At 37.4% G+C, this 19,660-nt stretch overlaps 1 protein-coding gene across 3 annotated transcripts in view; it reads left to right on the forward strand.

The window, feature by feature from the left end:
* The window catches only part of CWF19L2 (CWF19 like cell cycle control factor 2), a 76,849-nt gene extending 58,961 nt beyond the window's left edge, over positions 1 to 17,888 (forward strand). For all 3 annotated transcript variants that reach the window (XM_068424939.1, XM_068424940.1, XM_068424941.1), the window contains 6 exons: positions 5,045 to 5,257; positions 6,413 to 6,529; positions 11,315 to 11,470; positions 12,969 to 13,049; positions 15,978 to 16,079; positions 16,950 to 17,888. In XM_068424939.1, the coding sequence (XP_068281040.1) occupies positions 5,045 to 5,257; positions 6,413 to 6,529; positions 11,315 to 11,470; positions 12,969 to 13,049; positions 15,978 to 16,079; positions 16,950 to 17,090 (810 nt within the window). In that variant the 3' untranslated portion in view covers positions 17,091 to 17,888. The remainder of the gene's footprint in view (positions 1 to 5,044; positions 5,258 to 6,412; positions 6,530 to 11,314; positions 11,471 to 12,968; positions 13,050 to 15,977; positions 16,080 to 16,949) is intronic.
* The last annotated feature ends 1,772 nt before the right edge of the window (positions 17,889 to 19,660 follow it).

The following is a 19,660-nucleotide window of genomic DNA, read 5'->3' on the forward strand; positions in this document are numbered from 1 at the left end:
ATAGAAACAAAGACTTCAGGTGCATCATCTTTATAGATGTCTGAACTTCTTATATTAACTTTAGGCAGTTCAGTGATGTTTTTTTAGGACATCCCAACTTAAAACTGATACATAAAAGTGACTACCTGCTTCTTTCCGATCTCTGTGCAGCACTTGAAATACAGCGAGCACAGCATCCAGCACAGTGAGGGAACTGAATGCACAACTTGCAGAATGCATTGGCTTTCACATTTAACAGGTGTGATGCTTCAGCTGATGCAGAACAGCAACTTTACAGCGAATCTAATACATCAGCATAGTTCCTGCTTTGGATTTGTACTAGCTCTGTCTTTTGTATGGAAGAAGATATGTATGAAAGAAATGAGTTTTTAAATGATTACTTGCTTTCCTTCTGGCATTTTGGAGAACACTCTCTTCTTGTTCTTTCAATTCCCCTTTAACTTGTTAGGAGAGATTTTGTTATAGCCAAATAATACAATTGGCAGAACACACTGGGCACCTTACTGTAAAAGTAAGAGTATAAATTTTTTGAAAGAGAATTTCTATTTTCTTCCTGAATAACTTCAAAAAGGCCAATATGTGGAGTAGCAGTTGAAGAGTACTCTCTAGTCTACCATGGTAGCAGCTGCATTTTATTTTATTTCAGTTCTGACACATTGATGTTTGGCGTTTGTAGAATTCAAGGGATAATAATACTTAAGGAATTATGTCTTTTTCATTGCTGTTGGCAAAGAATGTGTTAGTGATGTTCATTGCTTCTATTCCAATATTGCAGACTAAATGTCTTTAGTGTTTTTTTTGTTTGCTTTGAAGGCAGAAAACATTGCTGAATGGATTTTCCCACATACATTCATATCATATCTTATTTCAGTAGGAACACACAATTCTTGCTGAATGATATTTTTGCCTGCTTTTAGGTTTCTGTACTTCCTGAACTGTTTTGAGGTATGCTGGAAGGACACTGTGGTAATACGGGATTTGCAAAGAAATTCTTATTCCTTTCATCATTGTTGTTTTTAGAGGTGAAAATATATCCTGTTTTAACACTCTCTTAAAGTCATCTAAAGGATGTGATAAAACACAGCAGGAAATGAAGATTCAGGGACAGGGTGATGATCTGTGACTTGGTCTCCTTGTCTTAGAACTGCAATATAATGGCACTGTGCATTGATGTGCTAGCTTATGACTTGAATAAAGGTCTCGTAAACTTCTCCTTAAAGGTGTGAAAAAGGGGGAAAAAAATAACCCCTGATTTTTCCAGTTTGTCCTTGTCTGCTTTCCTTCAGCAAGGGAATGGTATAGTGCTTGAAGAGCATCCAATTGCACGTGAATTATTAGTGACTAGGCTTTTTTTATTGCGCAAGCAGGTTGAAATGTTTCAAATAACTTTTTTCTTAGACCCTGCTTATTTCAAGCACTTATTTAATGTCTTTGAAGCTGGGATGTGTGTTGCTTTAACTGCCTTGCATTCCTTATTATCTTCTGTTATTAGTTTGTATTGCAATGAGATCTATGATTTTGTTGCTGGTAGAGAGTCTGTGGTAGAGGTAATCTGAACCTGATCTGTGAATACTTCTTCTCTAAATATTCCTTTACTATGACTTCTCTCCCCAAACTGCTGCATTGCTACCTACCTTTTCTTGTTCCTTTACTTCTCCAAAGTAATCTTATGTTTATTTTACTTCCTTCCCCAATGTGCTTCATCTAATTCTGTTGACCAACATATATTACGTCACAAACCAGAAGTGCAATGTTGTCTGGCTCCCATGGCTTCTAGCTGTATGAAGAACTCTTCTACGCATATTTTTATTTCCAGGAAAAATCCAAAATTTTGTGTAAGACTCTCCACTGACTGACTCTAGCCTGATGCACAGACCTTGGGGTGGGTTTCAGGCTGCATGAGGAGCTTACATTGAATGAGTGATGTATACATATGATTCCACCTATGTGTATAGCCTGTTTAGTAATACTAGAAATGATGGTATTATTTAATCTTTTTCACCGTTTCCCTTCACTTTGAGGACTTTTAATTTTGAATTCTGAAATATTACCATTGGATTTGCAGGAAGCACTAGGACAACTCTCTGGTGTAACTGGGGAATCTTTGTCACCATTTTTTTTGTGTGACTCCGATTTTTACCAGTGGTTTGTTTTTTCCTTTTCCTTTTTTCTTTTTTTTTGTTTTTTGTTGCATTTGTAGCTTGTTTTGTTAAGTCTTCTGAATTGTGCTTGTTTTCATTGACTCCTCCACTCAAGGTCATGTATTGGATTTTATATTGCTTCAGACCTACTCTTAGGTTTGAGTCATTGAATTATATTACGTTGAACGTGATGCAGAAAAGTACAATTCCTAAAGAACAGCAACATAATTTCTTCTTGGTCTTACTGAACTACCATTTGAAATGTAGTGATCTTCTGTTGGTCATGACTGTACCAGGAGAAACCAAATCTGATCTTTGCTTTTTTAGTTTACTGCTTTTTAGGTGAGCATTCTCTTTTGGGTCCCAAGTGTCTTATTGTATATAGCACTTTATTCACTGTTGAAGAAAGACATCATCCAGCCCGTTTAATAAGATGAATATTTATTTCATCACTAGACAGAATTCTTGACTTGTGTTCCTGTGAAATAAGGGACTTGCGTAAGAGGATCTGTAGAGTATTTTTAAGGTGTTTTGAAAGGTACTACTATTTAAAAGAGGTCGTGCATAACAAATCGGGAATTTCCATGACTACTACTAAGGGCAAGCAAAGCGAAATAGTAATGGTATTCTGTGCTACCCGTGGTATTCCTGATATCCAAGGTGTTTTGATTTCCATACTTCCTTTTCTTTGTAGTCTGCCAGCTGTCTTGTTTCATCTGTATTTGCATTCTCATGGCAGGTTTTTTTTTCATTTAAAAAACAAAAGTAAACTTTACTTTTGGTAATAACAAAATGGTGCCATTCTGTAGGTAGTGCTTATTGATGTTTCTTCTACTGAAGCTCCAGTTTTACCTTTCTTATGCTTATATGACAGAAGAACAGAGACTTGATTTTTGACACCCAAACCCCTAAGTATTTTTCCTACAGCTCAGGAATCTCCTGTTTATTTTAAATATAGATTACAGCATTGTAGTAAAACAGAACAGGAGCTATTGAACTCTTGATTTTAGTGTGCAGTGGCCTCCAGAAGGAAATGCACACAAGCAGTTAAGTGTATTATAGCTAAATAAAGTAATATTAAGGAGGCTGCTCCTCAGTTGTTTGGTAATGAAAGTACTGAGCATACACAAAATAAGCTATTGGTCTGTGTTAGAGAATTGCAGTGTTCAGGGAAAGCAAGAGCTGTTGTCTGTCTTTTGGGAGGGAAACTATCTACACTACAAAATAAAGTCTGTATTTCTTTTCATATCAGATTATCTACACAAGCTACGCCTTGGATATTTGGAAGATTTTCTTTTGTTTGGAGACTGTGTTTCAATTATGACAGTATGCCTTCAAAATGCCTTCAGCTAACATTAGTTCTTTGCTAGTGCTACCCCAGTCAATATTCTAAAATATATTAGGACTTCTTGTAAAGACACTTCTACTATTTCCTTAGCAGTCCTTAGAGCAAAACTACTCTTACATAAATCTGCCAAGGTTCTGAAGGACCAGCACCTCCGATATCAAGAAATCTGTATAGTGTACTGTTTTTTTCCCCTCCCTGTCATTTTGATAAGGAGGTTATTGAAACTGTTCAAGGTAAAATTACAGTCAAGTACAGCATGAAAATATTGCAGCACTGGGATTTCATTTAAAGAGAAAAGCTTGAAAAAATACTTTTGAATGCTCTTTACATTTGCTTTAGCTATACATGTTGAATGTTTAGGGTATTAATGGCACACAATTATAAAGTTGTGTAGAGCAGTCAAAACAGAAAGTGGAGAAATACTTTCCTAAGTCCTTTAAAAAGTTAATCTTTACAATCAAGACTTGCTAGATCTTGATTTAGGCAGGATGTCATGGGATTTGTTTGTCAACAAAATAAAAAGAAGATTGATAAAGCCTAATGCTATATATATATAAAAAGTGTTCTGTGAGTCATGAAGCTTAGTGAAATCTGCTGTCATTTGGGTTTCAGTCCCATGACCCCCACACTTTTCTTGCTTTCCTTTCCATTCATTGTCTCTTGCTGCCATTGCTGTAAGCCCACCTTCTTACCATGTCCTCTGTCACCTTGCATCACCTTCTGTTCCTCCAGTTCCTATCTACAGACTCCATGCCTCTCAAACATTGTCTAGGTTAGATGTATCCAGTTTGTGTGGGTTTCCACTATGAAGAACCTGTAAGATACCACTGACACTCAAGCATGTCTTCATAACAAATCTAGTATTTTCAGAGTTTCCTTGTAAATGTGGCACATTTAACTAAAATGTAGGCATTAATGAGCAAACAAAAAACCTGTGGATCATTCAGCCTTGTTTCTGGTAATGTGCTCCTTGTGTCTGTTATCCATATCTAGCAACAGGTGCACTCAAGAAAGACTAAACGTTGAAGACAGAGACTGTTTTCTTCACAAAATGGCTTAGTACTGTTCACTTGGTAAGAATAACTGTTGGCATGTTTTCACAGAATATGAATATGAGGTTCAAAATCATGGTCTAGTTATTTCACAAGAGATGATTTAGTGGATAGTGATAGTCATAATAGGAGAGGAGGAGGGGGAAGACTGAAGAAAGATATATGATAATATATGATTTTAAAAATTGTGCATCTATTTAAAGCTGATGTTATGTCAAGATAATATTGAAATACCTAGTCCTTAACTTGAGATGAAATATAGTACTATACTCTTCACACTGCTGTCACACATCTGTATTTTAATACCTATGCTGTCTAAGATTGTTTATGACTGCTCTCAGGAGATGTACCTGATGATTGCATGTGCTTAGGTGCCGTATGGAAGGAAGCAATGCTACTGCTTACGCACTTCATGCTTTTCTCATTAAAGGATGCTACAAAGAACTAAGTATTTATTCTTGCTTATTTATATATACATGCATTTTTTCTGTGTATCTTTTCAGCTCGTGGAAAGAACTGACAGAGAGTACTACACTCTGGATGACATGTTTGTTTCCAAAGCAGCCAAGAGAGCGCGCAGTGGGGAAGAGGAAGAAATACAAAGAAGAAAAGCAATACATGAGCACCAGCAGCTTGCTGCACGCATGGAAAAGTGCCCATACTGCTTTGATAGCAGTGAACTTCCTAAACATCTTATTATTGCAATTGGCACCAAGGTAAGCAAATACCAATTTAACACAAATGTAAAAATAAAAAAGTAATAAAGGAAGGCAGTGTTAATGTTAGAGTGCCTAAGATTAAGAACAAAATTGCTTCTATGAAATGATTTATTGTTCTGCATCTTATTTTCCTTGCCCTTCCAATTGATTTCACAGATTCCTCAAGGATAAGGGAGGGGAAAAATAAATCTGTCATGGATTATAAAGCTAATCTTTGATATCGGAACTTCAGTTTTGTGGATTTGTGCAAGACAGGAGCAATAATGAAAGGTCTGAGTGCAGAGATTAGACTGTAGGGGAATTTGTGGAAGACTAAATCAGACTTCACTGGAGGAAATTTGAACTGGTGAAGAACTGTATCTCAATAATAAGGAAGAAAATTAAGTGGAGAATTCCATTTTTAAGCCTAAAATCCTTTGAAATAGACAGAAGTTTGGTACAGGGAACCTTCTTGTTTCTGTTAATGCTTTTAAAAGTTGCATAAATATTTGGATTTATAACAGATGAAATGCTTCAGTACAGGCTTTTTTTGTCATTCTTTCTCCAAAGTTTTCATTTATTATTGATGTTTTTCATTTGATTTGAAACCTTTTATAGGCCAAGGAATTAAATACATAGATATTCATTATGGTACATTGCACTTATTTTTTTTATAGATAGATTTTTATATATATATATATAAAAACATGCATACAGATATGTAACTGTGTGTGTGTATTTATCTGTGTATATGTATGTGTTTATATATCAAACAGATATATATGCAGAGATATATCTATGTATGCATTTATATATATATAATATTTTATTAAAAATGCATACAGATATATATCTCTCTCTCTATAAAAAAATGTATTGTAATGGACTAAACAGTGTGATTTCATAATAGTTAGGATACTGGTTGGTCTATAAGGCTGATATTACTGCCTTGTTGGTGGAGCTGCTGTCTGAATACTACTAGTTCATTGGAGCTACTGATGGATAATGGGGCCTTTTTAAAAACACTAGAATTACTGATACCTTGCTGTAATTGGAAGGTAATGGCTTCTATAGGTTTGAATTTTAGCAAATGAGGTATTTTTTAGCCTTAACAATGGGGAGGTTTTTAACACTAGAAAAATGGGCACTTCAGTTTTTGTTCACTTTTTATAGGTGTACTTGTCTCTACCAAGGAACCAGTCCCTCACTGAAGGTCACTGCCTGATAGCCCCTCTACAGCACCATACTGCAGCCACTCTTTTGGATGAAGACATTTGGGAAGAAATCTGGGTCAGCTGAGAAACTGTCTCATGTTCTAACATTTTTGTAAATTAACATTGTTTTGAATAATAATATACTTGTCATAAGTACCTGTTTTCACAATTTCCAGCCCGGCAACTCTTTTCTGATTCTACTAAGGGGCAGAACATTCTTGCATTATGAATGGAAATCAGTGGTCAAAAATTGAAAAAGGGAGATGCAGGATAAACACTGAAGAAAAGTTCTCATTTATAAGCACTAGAAAAAGTTGCCCGGAATGCTGCAGAACCTCTGTTGTTGGAGGTCTTTGAAACCAGGTTAGAGGAACATCTGTCGGGGGTGACGTAGGTATGGCTGATCCCTTACAGAAAGTGGAATAACTGGCTTGGCAGTTAGGATTTTCTTGGGAATGCCAAGGAAAAGAAAAGGATTGTCAGGGCAGAAAGATCACTTAAAATGAAACATAAGCTGAAGATACGTTGTTTACATATCTTCAGGTTTTTTAAGCTAATCTGGGTTTTGAGTGGATGTTGACTGAGAACTCTCTCTTCTTCAAATCAGTGAGGTCCCTGTTAGAATCCAATTTCCTACTTTTTTGAAAGGAATTATTAGAGTAAAGTGCCAAGCATGATGGGTCATGCTTTCCAACTCTTTTATGAAGACATTTTGAAGGTTTTGAGTTCTGTTTTCTTTGGAAAAGGAAAATGGAGGGAGGAATGTAACAAGGTTCTGCCTAAGAGATTGACAGTGATTGGTCTTCCCCCCTGCCCCGCCATCAGGATTATTACAAGGGAAAAACAACTTGCGACTTCTTATATCAAAATGTTGGATCCTATTTCAGACTAAAAAAAGGCTTCATTGCCTGCAGTTGCCTAGATTTAAAAGCGGGTTAATTCATGAGTTTGAAATGGTTTAAGTAACGTTGATCTTGCCTCAAGCCTAGCAGATGGATTCTCTGACTTTCAAAATTTGCTCCTCACATTGATTCTCGTGGCTGCTGTAATTTTTATGCAGTGTTTCCTAGGAAATTATGCTCCTCCCAAGCAGGAAGGGAAAGAAGTTATTTTGTATATGACAGAAATGCCTAAGAAAGTTGGATATGAAGCAAATAGATAGGTCAAAGGTTGGACTCAAAGATCCCAGAGGTCTCTTCGAACCTAGCTGATTCTGTGATTCTGTGATGCAACCAGTAGGGATTAGAAGGATCAACAGAGCATGAAGAAAAGTGATAAATATGTTTCTTCTCTATTTTCTATTTATCCTAACCTCTTTTAACTAAATAGATGATAATTTTTCTAAATTTGTATGAGAAGGAAAATAGGATAAAGAAAAGATAGGCAAATGCAATTCCTATATTTAGTGCTAGTCTTTTTCTTGCTAGAAAATGCAACTAGTTGGTAAAACCATTATCCATTGACCCTGTGAATACTTCCAGCTTCTATGTAATTCAGTAGGAGGAGTCGGAAGGCTTTAGCAGGAATATAAGCATAAATTTACTCAGTGACTAAACTAACTTTCTGATGCCAGAGCCATATTTTATATTGCTGTTGAGGGAAAAAAAAAATTATCATACTTTAAATATTCATAAAATATTGTGTTGAGCACATGTTTTTGCCGGGATATTTTTTTAAGATACATTTGAATAAAGCAACAAGGGTTCTTTTATACTGTATGCCTTCTGGCACTTGAATTTAACATAGTGTGTTTTAGACCGATGTGCTCACTTGCCAATGTGCTCACTTAAGTAAATATGCATGTAATTTCTTTAATATGAAAAGATATAAATCTTTACATGTTCTATATTGCCTGTGAACGGTTACATACATCAATGTTGTGTGCATCTGAGCATAAGTCAAGCCCTGTTATTTGCTCTTATGAATGGTTATGTCCTTTCCAGTCCTAATTATCCTTGATGTTTTGGCCCACTCAGAATTTGGAGGAAAAGTGCAATGTATTTAAAAATGAGAAATTGCCGTCTGGGAAATGTTAGCTAACATCTGCAGATATTCTAGGCTTTTCAGTGCATTTGTATTTTGGTTAATATTGCAGAGTAGCAACCGTAATAGTCCACCTCAACCTTTGGTTTAATGTTTCTCTTATCTCACCATAGTTGCTTGCTTTGGTGTATTTCAGAAGTTGAGGTCTGGGGGCCAGGGTGAGCAGGAGAAGACAAGCTATTAATTCAGAGTTGTCTGTCGCTCTGTGCAGTGAAGTCCCATATCAGTCATGGGACGGTGATCTAATCACTGGGCAGTATCTTCTAGCTATGTTTCATTGGTTGTGTTAGGACGGTGGTGGTAGCGTTTTCTTGTCACAGCATGGAGCAGCTTATTTGTGAGGAAAAATTCAGGGTGCAGGGGCCTGCTTTGGAGAGCTTAAATATTGGCCAAGTTTCTTAGACTTCTATTTGATTCATACTGTGCAAGATGACAAAGGGATGGGGAGAAGAGAGCTCAATTTCTAGTCCTGTTGCATTGAAAACCTGGTAGTGATTTGTTTTCCATCTGTTTTACTTCAGTACTTGCTGATGTTTATGAATATGTGTATTTGCTTATGCTTGTTTGATGCGGGCATTCAACAGCATCCTGGCTTGTATCAGAAATAGTGTAGCCAGCAGGACTAGGGAAGTGATTGTCCCCCTGTACTCAGCACTGGTGAGGCCGCATCTCGAATACTGTGTTCAGTTTTGGGCCCCTCACTACAAGAAAGGCATTGAGGTACTGGAGTGAGTCCAGAAGAGAGCAACGAAGCTGGTGAAAGGGTCTGGAGCACAAGTCTTATGAGAAGCGGCTGAGGGAACTGGGGTTGTTTAGCCTGGAGAAAAGGAGGCTCAGGGGAGACCTTATCACCCTCTATAACTACCTGAAAGGAGGTTGTAGCGAGGAGGGTGTCGGTCTCTTCTCCCAAGCAACAAGTGATAGGACAAGAGGAAGTGTCCTCAGGTTGCTCCAGAGGAGGTTATTAGTTGATATTAGGAAACATTTCTTCACCGAAAGGTTATCAAGCATTGGAACAGGCTGCCCAGGGAAGTGGTTGAGTCACCATCCCTGGAGGTACTTAAAAGACGTGTAGATGTGGTGCTTAGGGACATGGTTTAGTGGTGGACTTGGCAGTGCTAGGTTAATGGTTGAACTCGATGATCTTAAAGGTCTTTTCCAACCAAAATGATTCTATGGTTCTATGATTCATCAATTCTCCATTTACATTAAGATAGGAAATCTCAAACCTTTAAACGGATTAGCCTCTTAATTGTGGTGTTTGTACTTCTAAATGATGCTAATTAAAAAAAAAAAAATCAATGCAAAAAGGACAACCTATGAGTTATGTGAGTCATAGAGCTATGGTACCTGTGGTCTGTGAGGCTCATATGGTTTCAGTGATTTCTTGACTTACACTGTGGAAATGGTACAGGGAGCACATATAATACAAAGATCTTAATTTTTAAAAGGGAGTTTTCAAGATCTTGAGGCACTTTCAGAAACATTCACCCCATCACAAAGTCAGATCTTTTATGCATTTTAAAATGAGTCCGAATAAGTCTCTGAAATCATCCCTTGTGCTTGATAATTTAGTTCAGCATTGACATTGTAAGCTGTAGAATGATGCTCCTGCACATCTTGGATACAAATACTGACTGCCAAGGGTCAGGGAGCAGCAAGAGCGGGCTGCTCCACATGGGAGGCAAGGCAGGGGTGGGTGGAAGGTGGCGGGCAGGGCAGGTGGGGGAAGTCACCTCACTGACAAGGTGCAGTCCCGTGGTACCAAAGCTAGGAGAGGAGAGTGGGGCCCATGACAGTAGGCAGGGTCAGCCACAGCCCAGTGATGGCCAGACAATCTGCAGTGATGAGTTAGGTTCAAGAGCAAGTCAACAAGTCAGGGTCAACATCAGCCAGACACATGGCTGGGTACAGGCATCCCTGAAACTTAGCTCAGGCAAGGACCAAAAGTGAGGACCTGAGCTTAATTGCAGCTCCTGAGTAGAGGAGGGCCAGGCCCTCACTTCTCACAGCTCTTTTTTTCCCCAGCTCTTTCTGCTGTGTCTGATTTCGGCTTATAGCTGCACCATGTCAGAGCTGCCCATCTGCATGGGCAGCCAGAGCCCCGGCAGGTACAAGAGGCTGCAGAGCCTGTTGAGTGTCTGCAGGGCTCTGGCACTGGGTCTAGCAGATTTATGAATTGAAATACACTTTGAATAGGTGCAGCACCTAATCCGTAAGGGGAACTGGTAACACAGGCCAGGTCTATTACGGTGTTGCATTTGGTTAGCTTCCATACAGTGAAGATGGTGCTTACAGCCATGGCTTTCTTTGGAGGCAGCGTTAATATTTTCCTTAAAGGTCAAGCAAGTCTAGTGGAAATGTAATTTTTTTTTTTAAAAAGCTGTGTAGTTGGAATGAATAGTGGAAGGATAATGGTATCTAGAGTCAATACAAGCCAAGACATTAACTTAGAAATTGTAAGCTTGGGACCTACTGTTAAAACCGTATTGTTTTATGGAGCATCACAGTTATGAAGTTGAACATAGTTTTAATTTCAACTGTAAAAATATGTGATATTTATTAAAACTGAGTTTGTAGTGTTCATTATAATGCATATTTCACAATAGTTTTCTAGACTTCCTATCTTTGTATCTTAGGAAATATAGTTCATGTTAAATTGTTGAATAATACAGAATTTTCCTAGTATGTTTGCTGCTGTTATCAATTTTATTATGAGTTTATTATGAATATAATATGTTAATGAAATAATATAAAATATTGTATCTGAAAGCTTTGAAAAGCTAACTTAAATTACACTTTTTTTTTCTTTAAACAGATGTTCAGAAACACATTAGTGAAAATGTTTGAAGCTAAAGACTTGGACTGTGTGTTCCTAGAAACAAACATGGGTATGAAGAAACGTTATCACATGGTATATGAATGCATTCCTCTTCCAAAAGAAGTAGGAGATATGGCTCCAATCTACTTTAAGGTACACAAAAATATTTTTCTTAGGTCATTTGAATGTATTTATTATAATTCACCTATTTCTGGAAAACTTTTTTTGATATTCAAGTACTATTTTTGAAAAGATGGATTCTTTGATCCTACTTCTTGATCCATTCTTTGATCCTATTCCTTGATCTTAAAACAAGCCCTGTGAGGTAATTCAGTTTTTCAGGTCGTTGATGGAAGAGCTTTATGTCACTGTGCAGTTGCCTTAAGTCTGACTGCACTGACAAATACTGGAGGAAGATGAGAGAACTGTAGTTTCTGGAAGTGCTGTAAGGATTGCAGTGCTTCTCACTTAAGTCCTGTAGTATAAACGTAAAACCCCAGACATGTTCCTTGACAAGCATAAAATGAGAAAATAATGTCAGCTGTTTTAAGAAATACCAATATATAATGTTTCATCCCCATTTTATTTCGGTAGGCCCAAATTTTACATGTGTCTTAGGTCTCTGATGGACATTAGACAGCATGATAGATATTTCTTCCATAGCTTTTCTGGCCTCTTTCCGCTGACTCTGTCAGGAAAGGCTCATTGAACTTTCTGCCTGGAACTGAGGCCTTTCGGCTTTCAGCAACTGGATCATGATTTACCTTTTATAAGTAAATTATTTTATTTGTCCTTTGAAATATTATTTTTGTTTTCTGGAAATAAATAATGTGATTGGTTTTTGATGAAGTGTAGCAGTCAGTAAGATGAACAGCAATGCAGCAGCCTGGTCTAGTGGAAGGTGTCCCTGCCCGTGGCAGGGGGGTTGGAACTAGATGATCTTTAAGGTACCTTCCAGCCCAAACCGTTCTATGATTCTATAATGAACTTCTGCCACATTTGACACTCTCCACTTGGTTATTTCATTGCTATATGCAAGTGCTGGTAAAACTTGTATTTTGTCTGAATGCTAAAGGAAAGATGAAGTACAAGATTTAATGCAATGTCATGTGCATAAAACTTTATTTCAGAAGTTTCCACCGTTAAAGTACACAGCAAATGAAATTTAAAATGTGCCTACACTATGCTACACTATACCCATTTCCATACTATGGGGGATACAGAGGCAGCTTTAAAGGTTTTTAAACACAATCAGCCTTGTAAGTTGGATTCTCCTCTTAGTGTTTAAAAGAGAAACATAAAGAAAAAAGGCTAACATGCTGTAATGAATTCATAAGAGGTTTTGTATGAGCTTAGTAAAAAGAGAATGTGACCTTTCAGTTGAGACTTGTTAGAGATAATTTGTGTCAGGCAAAAGTTCAATTTCAAAAAAAAAAAAAAGAGGAATAGAATTAAGTCAGTTTGAGGATATTATATGATGCTTTTACAAAGTAAGTTTGTTCTGGAAATCAGAAAGGTTGCCAAAAATAAAGTTACTTTGTTAAGAAGTAATTGGTACTTGCAATGCAACGTACTTCACTACATTGCAAAGTTAGTTCTTTGCTTGCTGTATGAAGGACTATTTTCACATTTAGATAAAATGATTTTACAGAAAGCTATAATGGAGTCTGATGAAGAGTGGTCCGTGAACAAGAAGTTAATTGATCTTTCTTCAAAAGATGTTCGGAAATGTGTAAGTAATGAAATGTATTGAACACTGAATTTCTCAGCAAATTCTTCTCATCTTTTTTCGTTATTAACTGTTTCAAAGAGAGATGAAAGGAACACAATTAGATTAGTGGATCAGGGGATGGCATGATGAGAATTAGAGTCTGAATGAACTCCTAACTGACATTAGGGAAAAGATTCCCATTTATTTCAGCAATAGGTAGACTGAGCTGCAAGCATTGGTTGAGAACAAAGCTGGCACTTTGAGGACATGTACCAGCATAATTTTCTTGATTAACTTTAAGAATTAAGGTAGATCAAAGATTTGCAAATTACTTTATGGGAAAAAATATGATGTCTTTTTCATTGACCTAGAACAGCCTTTTCTGTTGCTAAGTTTATGAAGCAAATAGCATTATAAGTCTTTTCTTCTAAAACAAGGGAATAGTACTCTGTTTCCTGGATACTAAATGGAAACATCTTTTTATATACAAATCTTAAAGGAATAATGCGGAAACTGTTAGGTTCAAAGTTTGTTCCATCTTTTTAGTATTAAAGTGAAAGATGTGTAGTATATAGACTTTACCACTGGTAGACTTTACCACTACTACGTAGTAATAATACTTAATTTCTGAAAGTGCCTTTTACTAAATATAGCGCTTTTAGACTAAAAAAATCCTAGTTTGTGGGAGAAAGAGGAGTTGGGTTTTAATAATGAGACATGAAGTCTGATACGATGAAGAGGGAGATTAAATGCAGAAGAGTGAGGGATTGGGTGGCTGTATGGTAGGAGAGTTTGGAATGTTGTGGTGACTCTTGAACTAAACCAACAGTGGTAGCAAATGTAGCAAAAAGACCACATTTATTCTGCCATGTAAGCTGAAATGTCGTATAAATGTCATGGGAGTCAGTTATGGGTCACCTTATTCAAAGCAGTGAGGCTTCACCTGGAAAATTTGAGTCTGGTTTTGGGCACAGCATTTAAGACAGTTACAGAAGAGGAGAGCATAGGTTAGAAAACTTAACTAAACAAATTGGTTTAGGGGTTGTGCAGTCTAGGAAAGAAAAGGCTGAAATGGGATGTGATGGTAGTTTTCTGTGTGTTGTAGATTGTTTTAAAGAAGATAGTACTTAGTTGTTTGCTAGCACTATTGGGTGCAGACAAGAAGGAATTCAATTAATTAGTAGCAAGGACTTTTAGGGCAGACTTTAAACTTAATGTGGATGTAAACAGAAAACAAAATAAGCATGTTTTGGCTATGTTCTGCTCATTGGTCTTTCAGAATAGGGAAAGCCAACATCTGTCACCAATGAAGTATAATTTTCTTGACACATGGTAGGGCATCAGGACATTTGATTTCTTTAAGAATCTTCTTAGCCATACATTTTTGTGACTATTATATACCCATTTGAAGGTAGGTGAGTTTTCAGATTTCAGATTCTTTAAATTAATATAATGCATCTGAGTGTAAATTGTTACACAGTTGTGTGATTTTAACATTATTTTAGAGTAAAAGAAATGCCTGTAGCCTTCAGGAAGATATGAGAGTGTAGTTTAGAGACCGAGCTGAGGTTTGGGAAGTTGGAGAGTTGTATTAGGAGATGGTGGTGCCTGGAAGGAGGGTCAGACATGGCTGAGACATGATCTAATGGGCAGATTGTGTGCAGAAATTGAGGCTGTGGTATCCAGAGGCAGAGCCTAAGCCTCCACCCTTGCACAGTGTCAGGGCCTTCTCTGCTTCTTCCTCTGCTCCTTGCAGCGAGGGCACTGGCTCAGCAATGGGCTGGGAGGGGGCACAGCCAGGAAAGCTGACCCGGCAGCAAACACTGTTCAGCAATAGCCAAAACACTGGCATATTATCAACACTGGTTTAGTCACCAGTCCAACACACAGCACCATATGGGCTGCTGTGATGAAAATGAGCTCCATCCCAGCCAGATCTGATACATTGCTAGGCACAAATAAGATAAAGCTGACATTTTCCTTAAGGTGTCACCCACCAACCCATTTTTTCCTTATTTAATGTTTTTTTTTTTAGTTCATTTAAAATGTTTTATGTTTCTTGCTACGCTACATTGCCCCTCTGTATTAAATCGTAATTATTTTTAGAGTGAATTTTCAAGCAATATATGGAACATGCCTTGTGAAAATTGAGCAGTTATTTGGACTGTAGCAGAGGAAATGCTTATGAATTTGAGACTTCAAGTCTTATCTGTACAGGAACATCCTCAACAACTGAAAGAGTAGAAAATAACTTCTTGCAGTGAAATAGCAGAAATTACTTGCAATACTGTAGCAATAAGTGAATCCACTTCTCACTCTGTCAGACTGAAGGGTCTTTCCTTGTGGCAGGATAACCAGCGTCTCCTCTGTAGGCTGACTGAATTATTAAATTATCCAATTCAGCAAGTTCATGATAACTTCCAGTCATGTAGTGGGGTTTTCTGGCAGTGTATTCTCCGTAGAGGTGTCTCGGCTTCCCCCTGAGTGTCAGTGTTTCCTCTGGGTAAATGTTTCCTGTTACCACACAACACTTTATCTTTAATAAATGCAACTTGCTGGTGGTTATCTTAAAATTTCTACTCAACCCATGTAATTCAGAGGCATGGAGCCAGGAAGGCATTTGCTCAGTGTGCGTGCTGCTGCCTGGTCCCTCCCTGTCTCTTACCTGGTGCTGCAGCGGTGGCCTCTGGAGGTTCTGCTACCCAGCAACAATCATCTTATCAGTTTTCAGTGTCTTTTTATCTAGTTGTTGTGTGTTGTTCTTTCCCCTTGACTGTTTTACTGTTTCTCTGTCACAATTTTATACTACACATACTTGGTTTGAGAGGTGGTTTAAAATAAAATGTGATACTATCACCTGTAAAACCATTTTCAAATTCATTAAGTTGTGGGGAGGTTAACTAAATGCCAGTCTGTTAAACATGTAAAAATGTGGTTTTGTGTGTATAGGTTCCTAAAGGATTTCCATACTTTTCTGTGGACTTTGGCCTTCAAGGAGGATTTGCTCATGTCATTGAAGATCAACACAAGTTCCCTCATTATTTTGGAAAGGTATTGTCGTGTAAAAGATCACTTTATCAATTATACTCTATTTTGTAAAATTTATGTAGTTAAAACAGATGCTGCCAGAACAGTCTCTGATGTAGCTTATCCCAATTTGTTAGCTGGCTTTTCTTGGTGAGTCATTATAACTTAGCTTGTTGAATAAAGGAATAATTGATTTCTTCACTGGCTGATACTCAGAATGTGATTCTAGATCCGTGTTTCTTCTGAATTAATAGGAACCATAGATATTTGACATATAGTCTAATAGATGGAAAATACTTGCATCTGTTTAAGAAGAAGAAAAAAAATACCTTTTTCCATGACCATAGTATTCTCATGCAGGTGCACTGGCTTCTGCTTGTATAAATTTACAAACTTACAGACAACTTCTAGTATAATACATGTAGTATAGAGAGCATAGTATATACAGGAAGACCTGCAATAAAATCTTCCTTTCTTTATTATGTCGCAGCAAAAAAGTCAATATCGCAAAAACATTAAGAGTTATTGGGGACAAATATAACTTATTCAAGATGAGTTAAGAGCAAAGTGGGCAACTTTCTTTTTTCTGAACTTTTCTCTTTTTAGTCACAAATATACATTAACAGTCTTGCAATGTTAGGATATTTATGCAGTGTGTTGGTATGCTGTACTTAAAAGAATTTTGCTGAGGCAACCATCTAACAAGTACAGTTCTAATTTTTTAATCAATATATTTTTCAGAATTTCCAGTTTTAATAACTAGCCCTTGAAGAAAACAGTGACAAAAAATTTCATAATTTGAAAATATATATTTCTGTGTTTTATGGTAAAATAGTGTTAAGTTATGTGGTAATTTTGCATTTATCATTCTCTATCTTTGTTCTACTTGCAAAGGAAATCATTGGTGGCATGCTGGACTTGGAACCGCGGCTCTGGAGAAAAGGAATCAGACAGAATTTTGAGGATCAGAGGAAGAAGGTATTGCAGTTTGCACAGTGGTGGAAACCATATGACTTCACCAAAAAGAAAGAATGAGTACATCCCTGCAGTCAAGGACTATATAAGACGTAAATTATATTAAAGGATATTTCATATGTTAAGAATAACACCGGTGTGTTGTGTATTGCTAACATATTTTAAAACCAAGGATATTGTTTAATTGACTGTTTCTGGTTTAGACGCTGTGTGGGTCACATGAACCTGCAAGCCTGACAAACCACAGGTGTACAGTGTTTTTAGTTTTTCATTTTTTAGTTGAGCCAAGAGAGTAATATCCATGTAGCTATTGGAGTTCTTCAAAAGCAGAAGCTGCATTTTGGAGTTTTTATAATCTTTGAGGCAACTGATTTTTTTTTATATTGTGTTTAGCATAGAGCGAGTACTTAATTATCACAATGACATTTTGTGGAAAATGGTGTAAATTTTAAGAATATTTTGATTAATACAATACATTGTTGCAGAAGGAAGCTGTACAGAAAATTATTTTCTGATTTTGAGTCCTTGTGTTCTTTAAGTTGAGGTCATTGCAATAATACAAATGTTCAAGTATGATGTGATTGATAAACCTGCTGCTGCCCCCCTGCACAAGAATTAATGCCATTTGCTGTACTTTCTTTCAATATGAAGTAGTATTTTCAGCCTGACCTGTTACATGAAGGATGATGAGACAGTCCACAGCTAGTGGCAAATGACAGCTTTAATGGTAACAGTTATGATGACAATAAAAAACAAAAAAAAAGAGAGAGGAGTGGTGAAGAACCTTAAGGAAAACCAATCTCCAATGGCCAGAAAACAAGAAAATCATCTTAGGGATCATCCTAGTTGACTCTTCTCCCCGGGCATCCTCTCTAGGGTGGCAGGTGGTCTGCCATAGTACTTTTCTGATAATAACAATATAGTTTTTGTCATGAAACTCCCTGCTGGTTGTTCCTGCTTGTGATGCTGTTAGTGCTGATTGGAGCACACTCTGATCAGAGGCGAGTGTTGCACGTTAATTGATTGTTAAGTTTTGTGTGTGGATGTCACTGGGAAATGCCTGTCTGCTGTTTAAATGACTACTGTCTACCATTTTATTCACTAGGTTTTGGTTTTTTTCTCTTGTGTAAAAGTTACAAAATGGGGGTAGGAAAGGGTGAGGGGGGGGAAGGGAGATTCTCGCATCAATGCCAATCACTTTCTGTGGGAAATGTGACATAGCAGGCTTGGGCTTTGCAAGTGCAGAGCTGGGAGAACAGGACAAGGGCAGAAGGACAAGGATTAAAACATTGCCACAGAGTCCTCCCAGTGGGTGAGGGAAAGGGTGCAAACTTGCAAACAAAACACTGCAGTGCTACAGGGAAAGGCTCTGAATGGCAAGTAGAAGGCCCTTAGCATAGCAGAGGTTGAGGCATTGTGCAAGTGTCCCAGCACCTTCCCACTTTTTTCTTACTGAACCATTACCCTGTACAGCTCTGTTACCTATTGTGAACTGCTCAGATTAAGAAATGCATCACTGAATATTACAGGGTTGAACGAGTGTTCATTTCTAGTCCCTTGGTGCTCTTTTGCAACTTTCCTGAAGAGTTAGTACTTTTTTTTTTTTTGGCCATTTTGGTAAATAAGTCTGGTAGAAGTAGAAATCTACTGTGTTGTGAATTATTTTCTGTAGGATCTTTTGTAAAGTTTGTGTCACTGCAAGAGAAATAACTTAAAAATAAGCTGTCATGATAATTTTAGTGATTTAATGTCTGATTTGTACTATGCAAGCTGTGGATAAAAAGGGCCAGTTCTACTGTTCTCCAGTAAGTTTTGATCTTCCTTAGGCTACTGGGGAGATTACAGAGCAAACAGGACATGAAATAGTAGCTGCTAGTAGTCGCTTAGAATGTGGAAATGCTGATGCAGGAAACTGCACCACCAAAGTGCAGTCTTTGGTGATGTAAAGCATGACTAAAAATCGTTTTCTCTGAAAGCATGTGTTGCCTCCAGTCGCATCTGCCCCCGTGGAGGCTAGCTGGGAAGCGGCAGAGGTGGCTGTCTGTTAAGGCCATGGGAAAGTCTTTATCCACTGCTGTGCTGGAGATGCAATTTTTCTAAATGATCTCACTTCTCTCAAAATTTGTGCTCCCCAAGAGAAGCGCTGTACTTCACAAAAGATATCTAACCTGTACGTAGAAAAGTCTTTCTCTCTGACTTGTGGTCTGTGCGTATTTTATTATTCTGGTTTCAGCAAAACTACTGATATACTTTGGACCAGAAAGGACTCTGAAATATGGAGTAAGGGTAACAATCTCAAGCTAGTCATAGAGGAAAATGTGCTTACCCTATTAGCAGTTTTCAGAAGGAGAAACTGCGCTTACCACATGCACTGAGAATAGTATCTTTTAATTGGTCAGAGACATGCATATCTTCAGGTTAAGCTGTTCTTCTTCATAACTATCTCTAAATATTCATGAGGCCATCAGAGTGAACACAGCTTGTTAGGGCACTTATGTGAAAGGCATGGTATGCTTAGACTTCAGTCCTTACTCTTATAAATATTAAAATATTTTAAATAGACCTCCTTCATCCGGAAGCCAATACCTAAATTCTTTTGGCACTAAGAAGCAGAAAATGTAAATTCAGTT

This window comes from Nyctibius grandis, chromosome 2, assembly GCF_013368605.1.
Source record: "Nyctibius grandis isolate bNycGra1 chromosome 2, bNycGra1.pri, whole genome shotgun sequence".
NCBI classification, from domain to species: domain Eukaryota; kingdom Metazoa; phylum Chordata; class Aves; order Nyctibiiformes; family Nyctibiidae; genus Nyctibius; species Nyctibius grandis.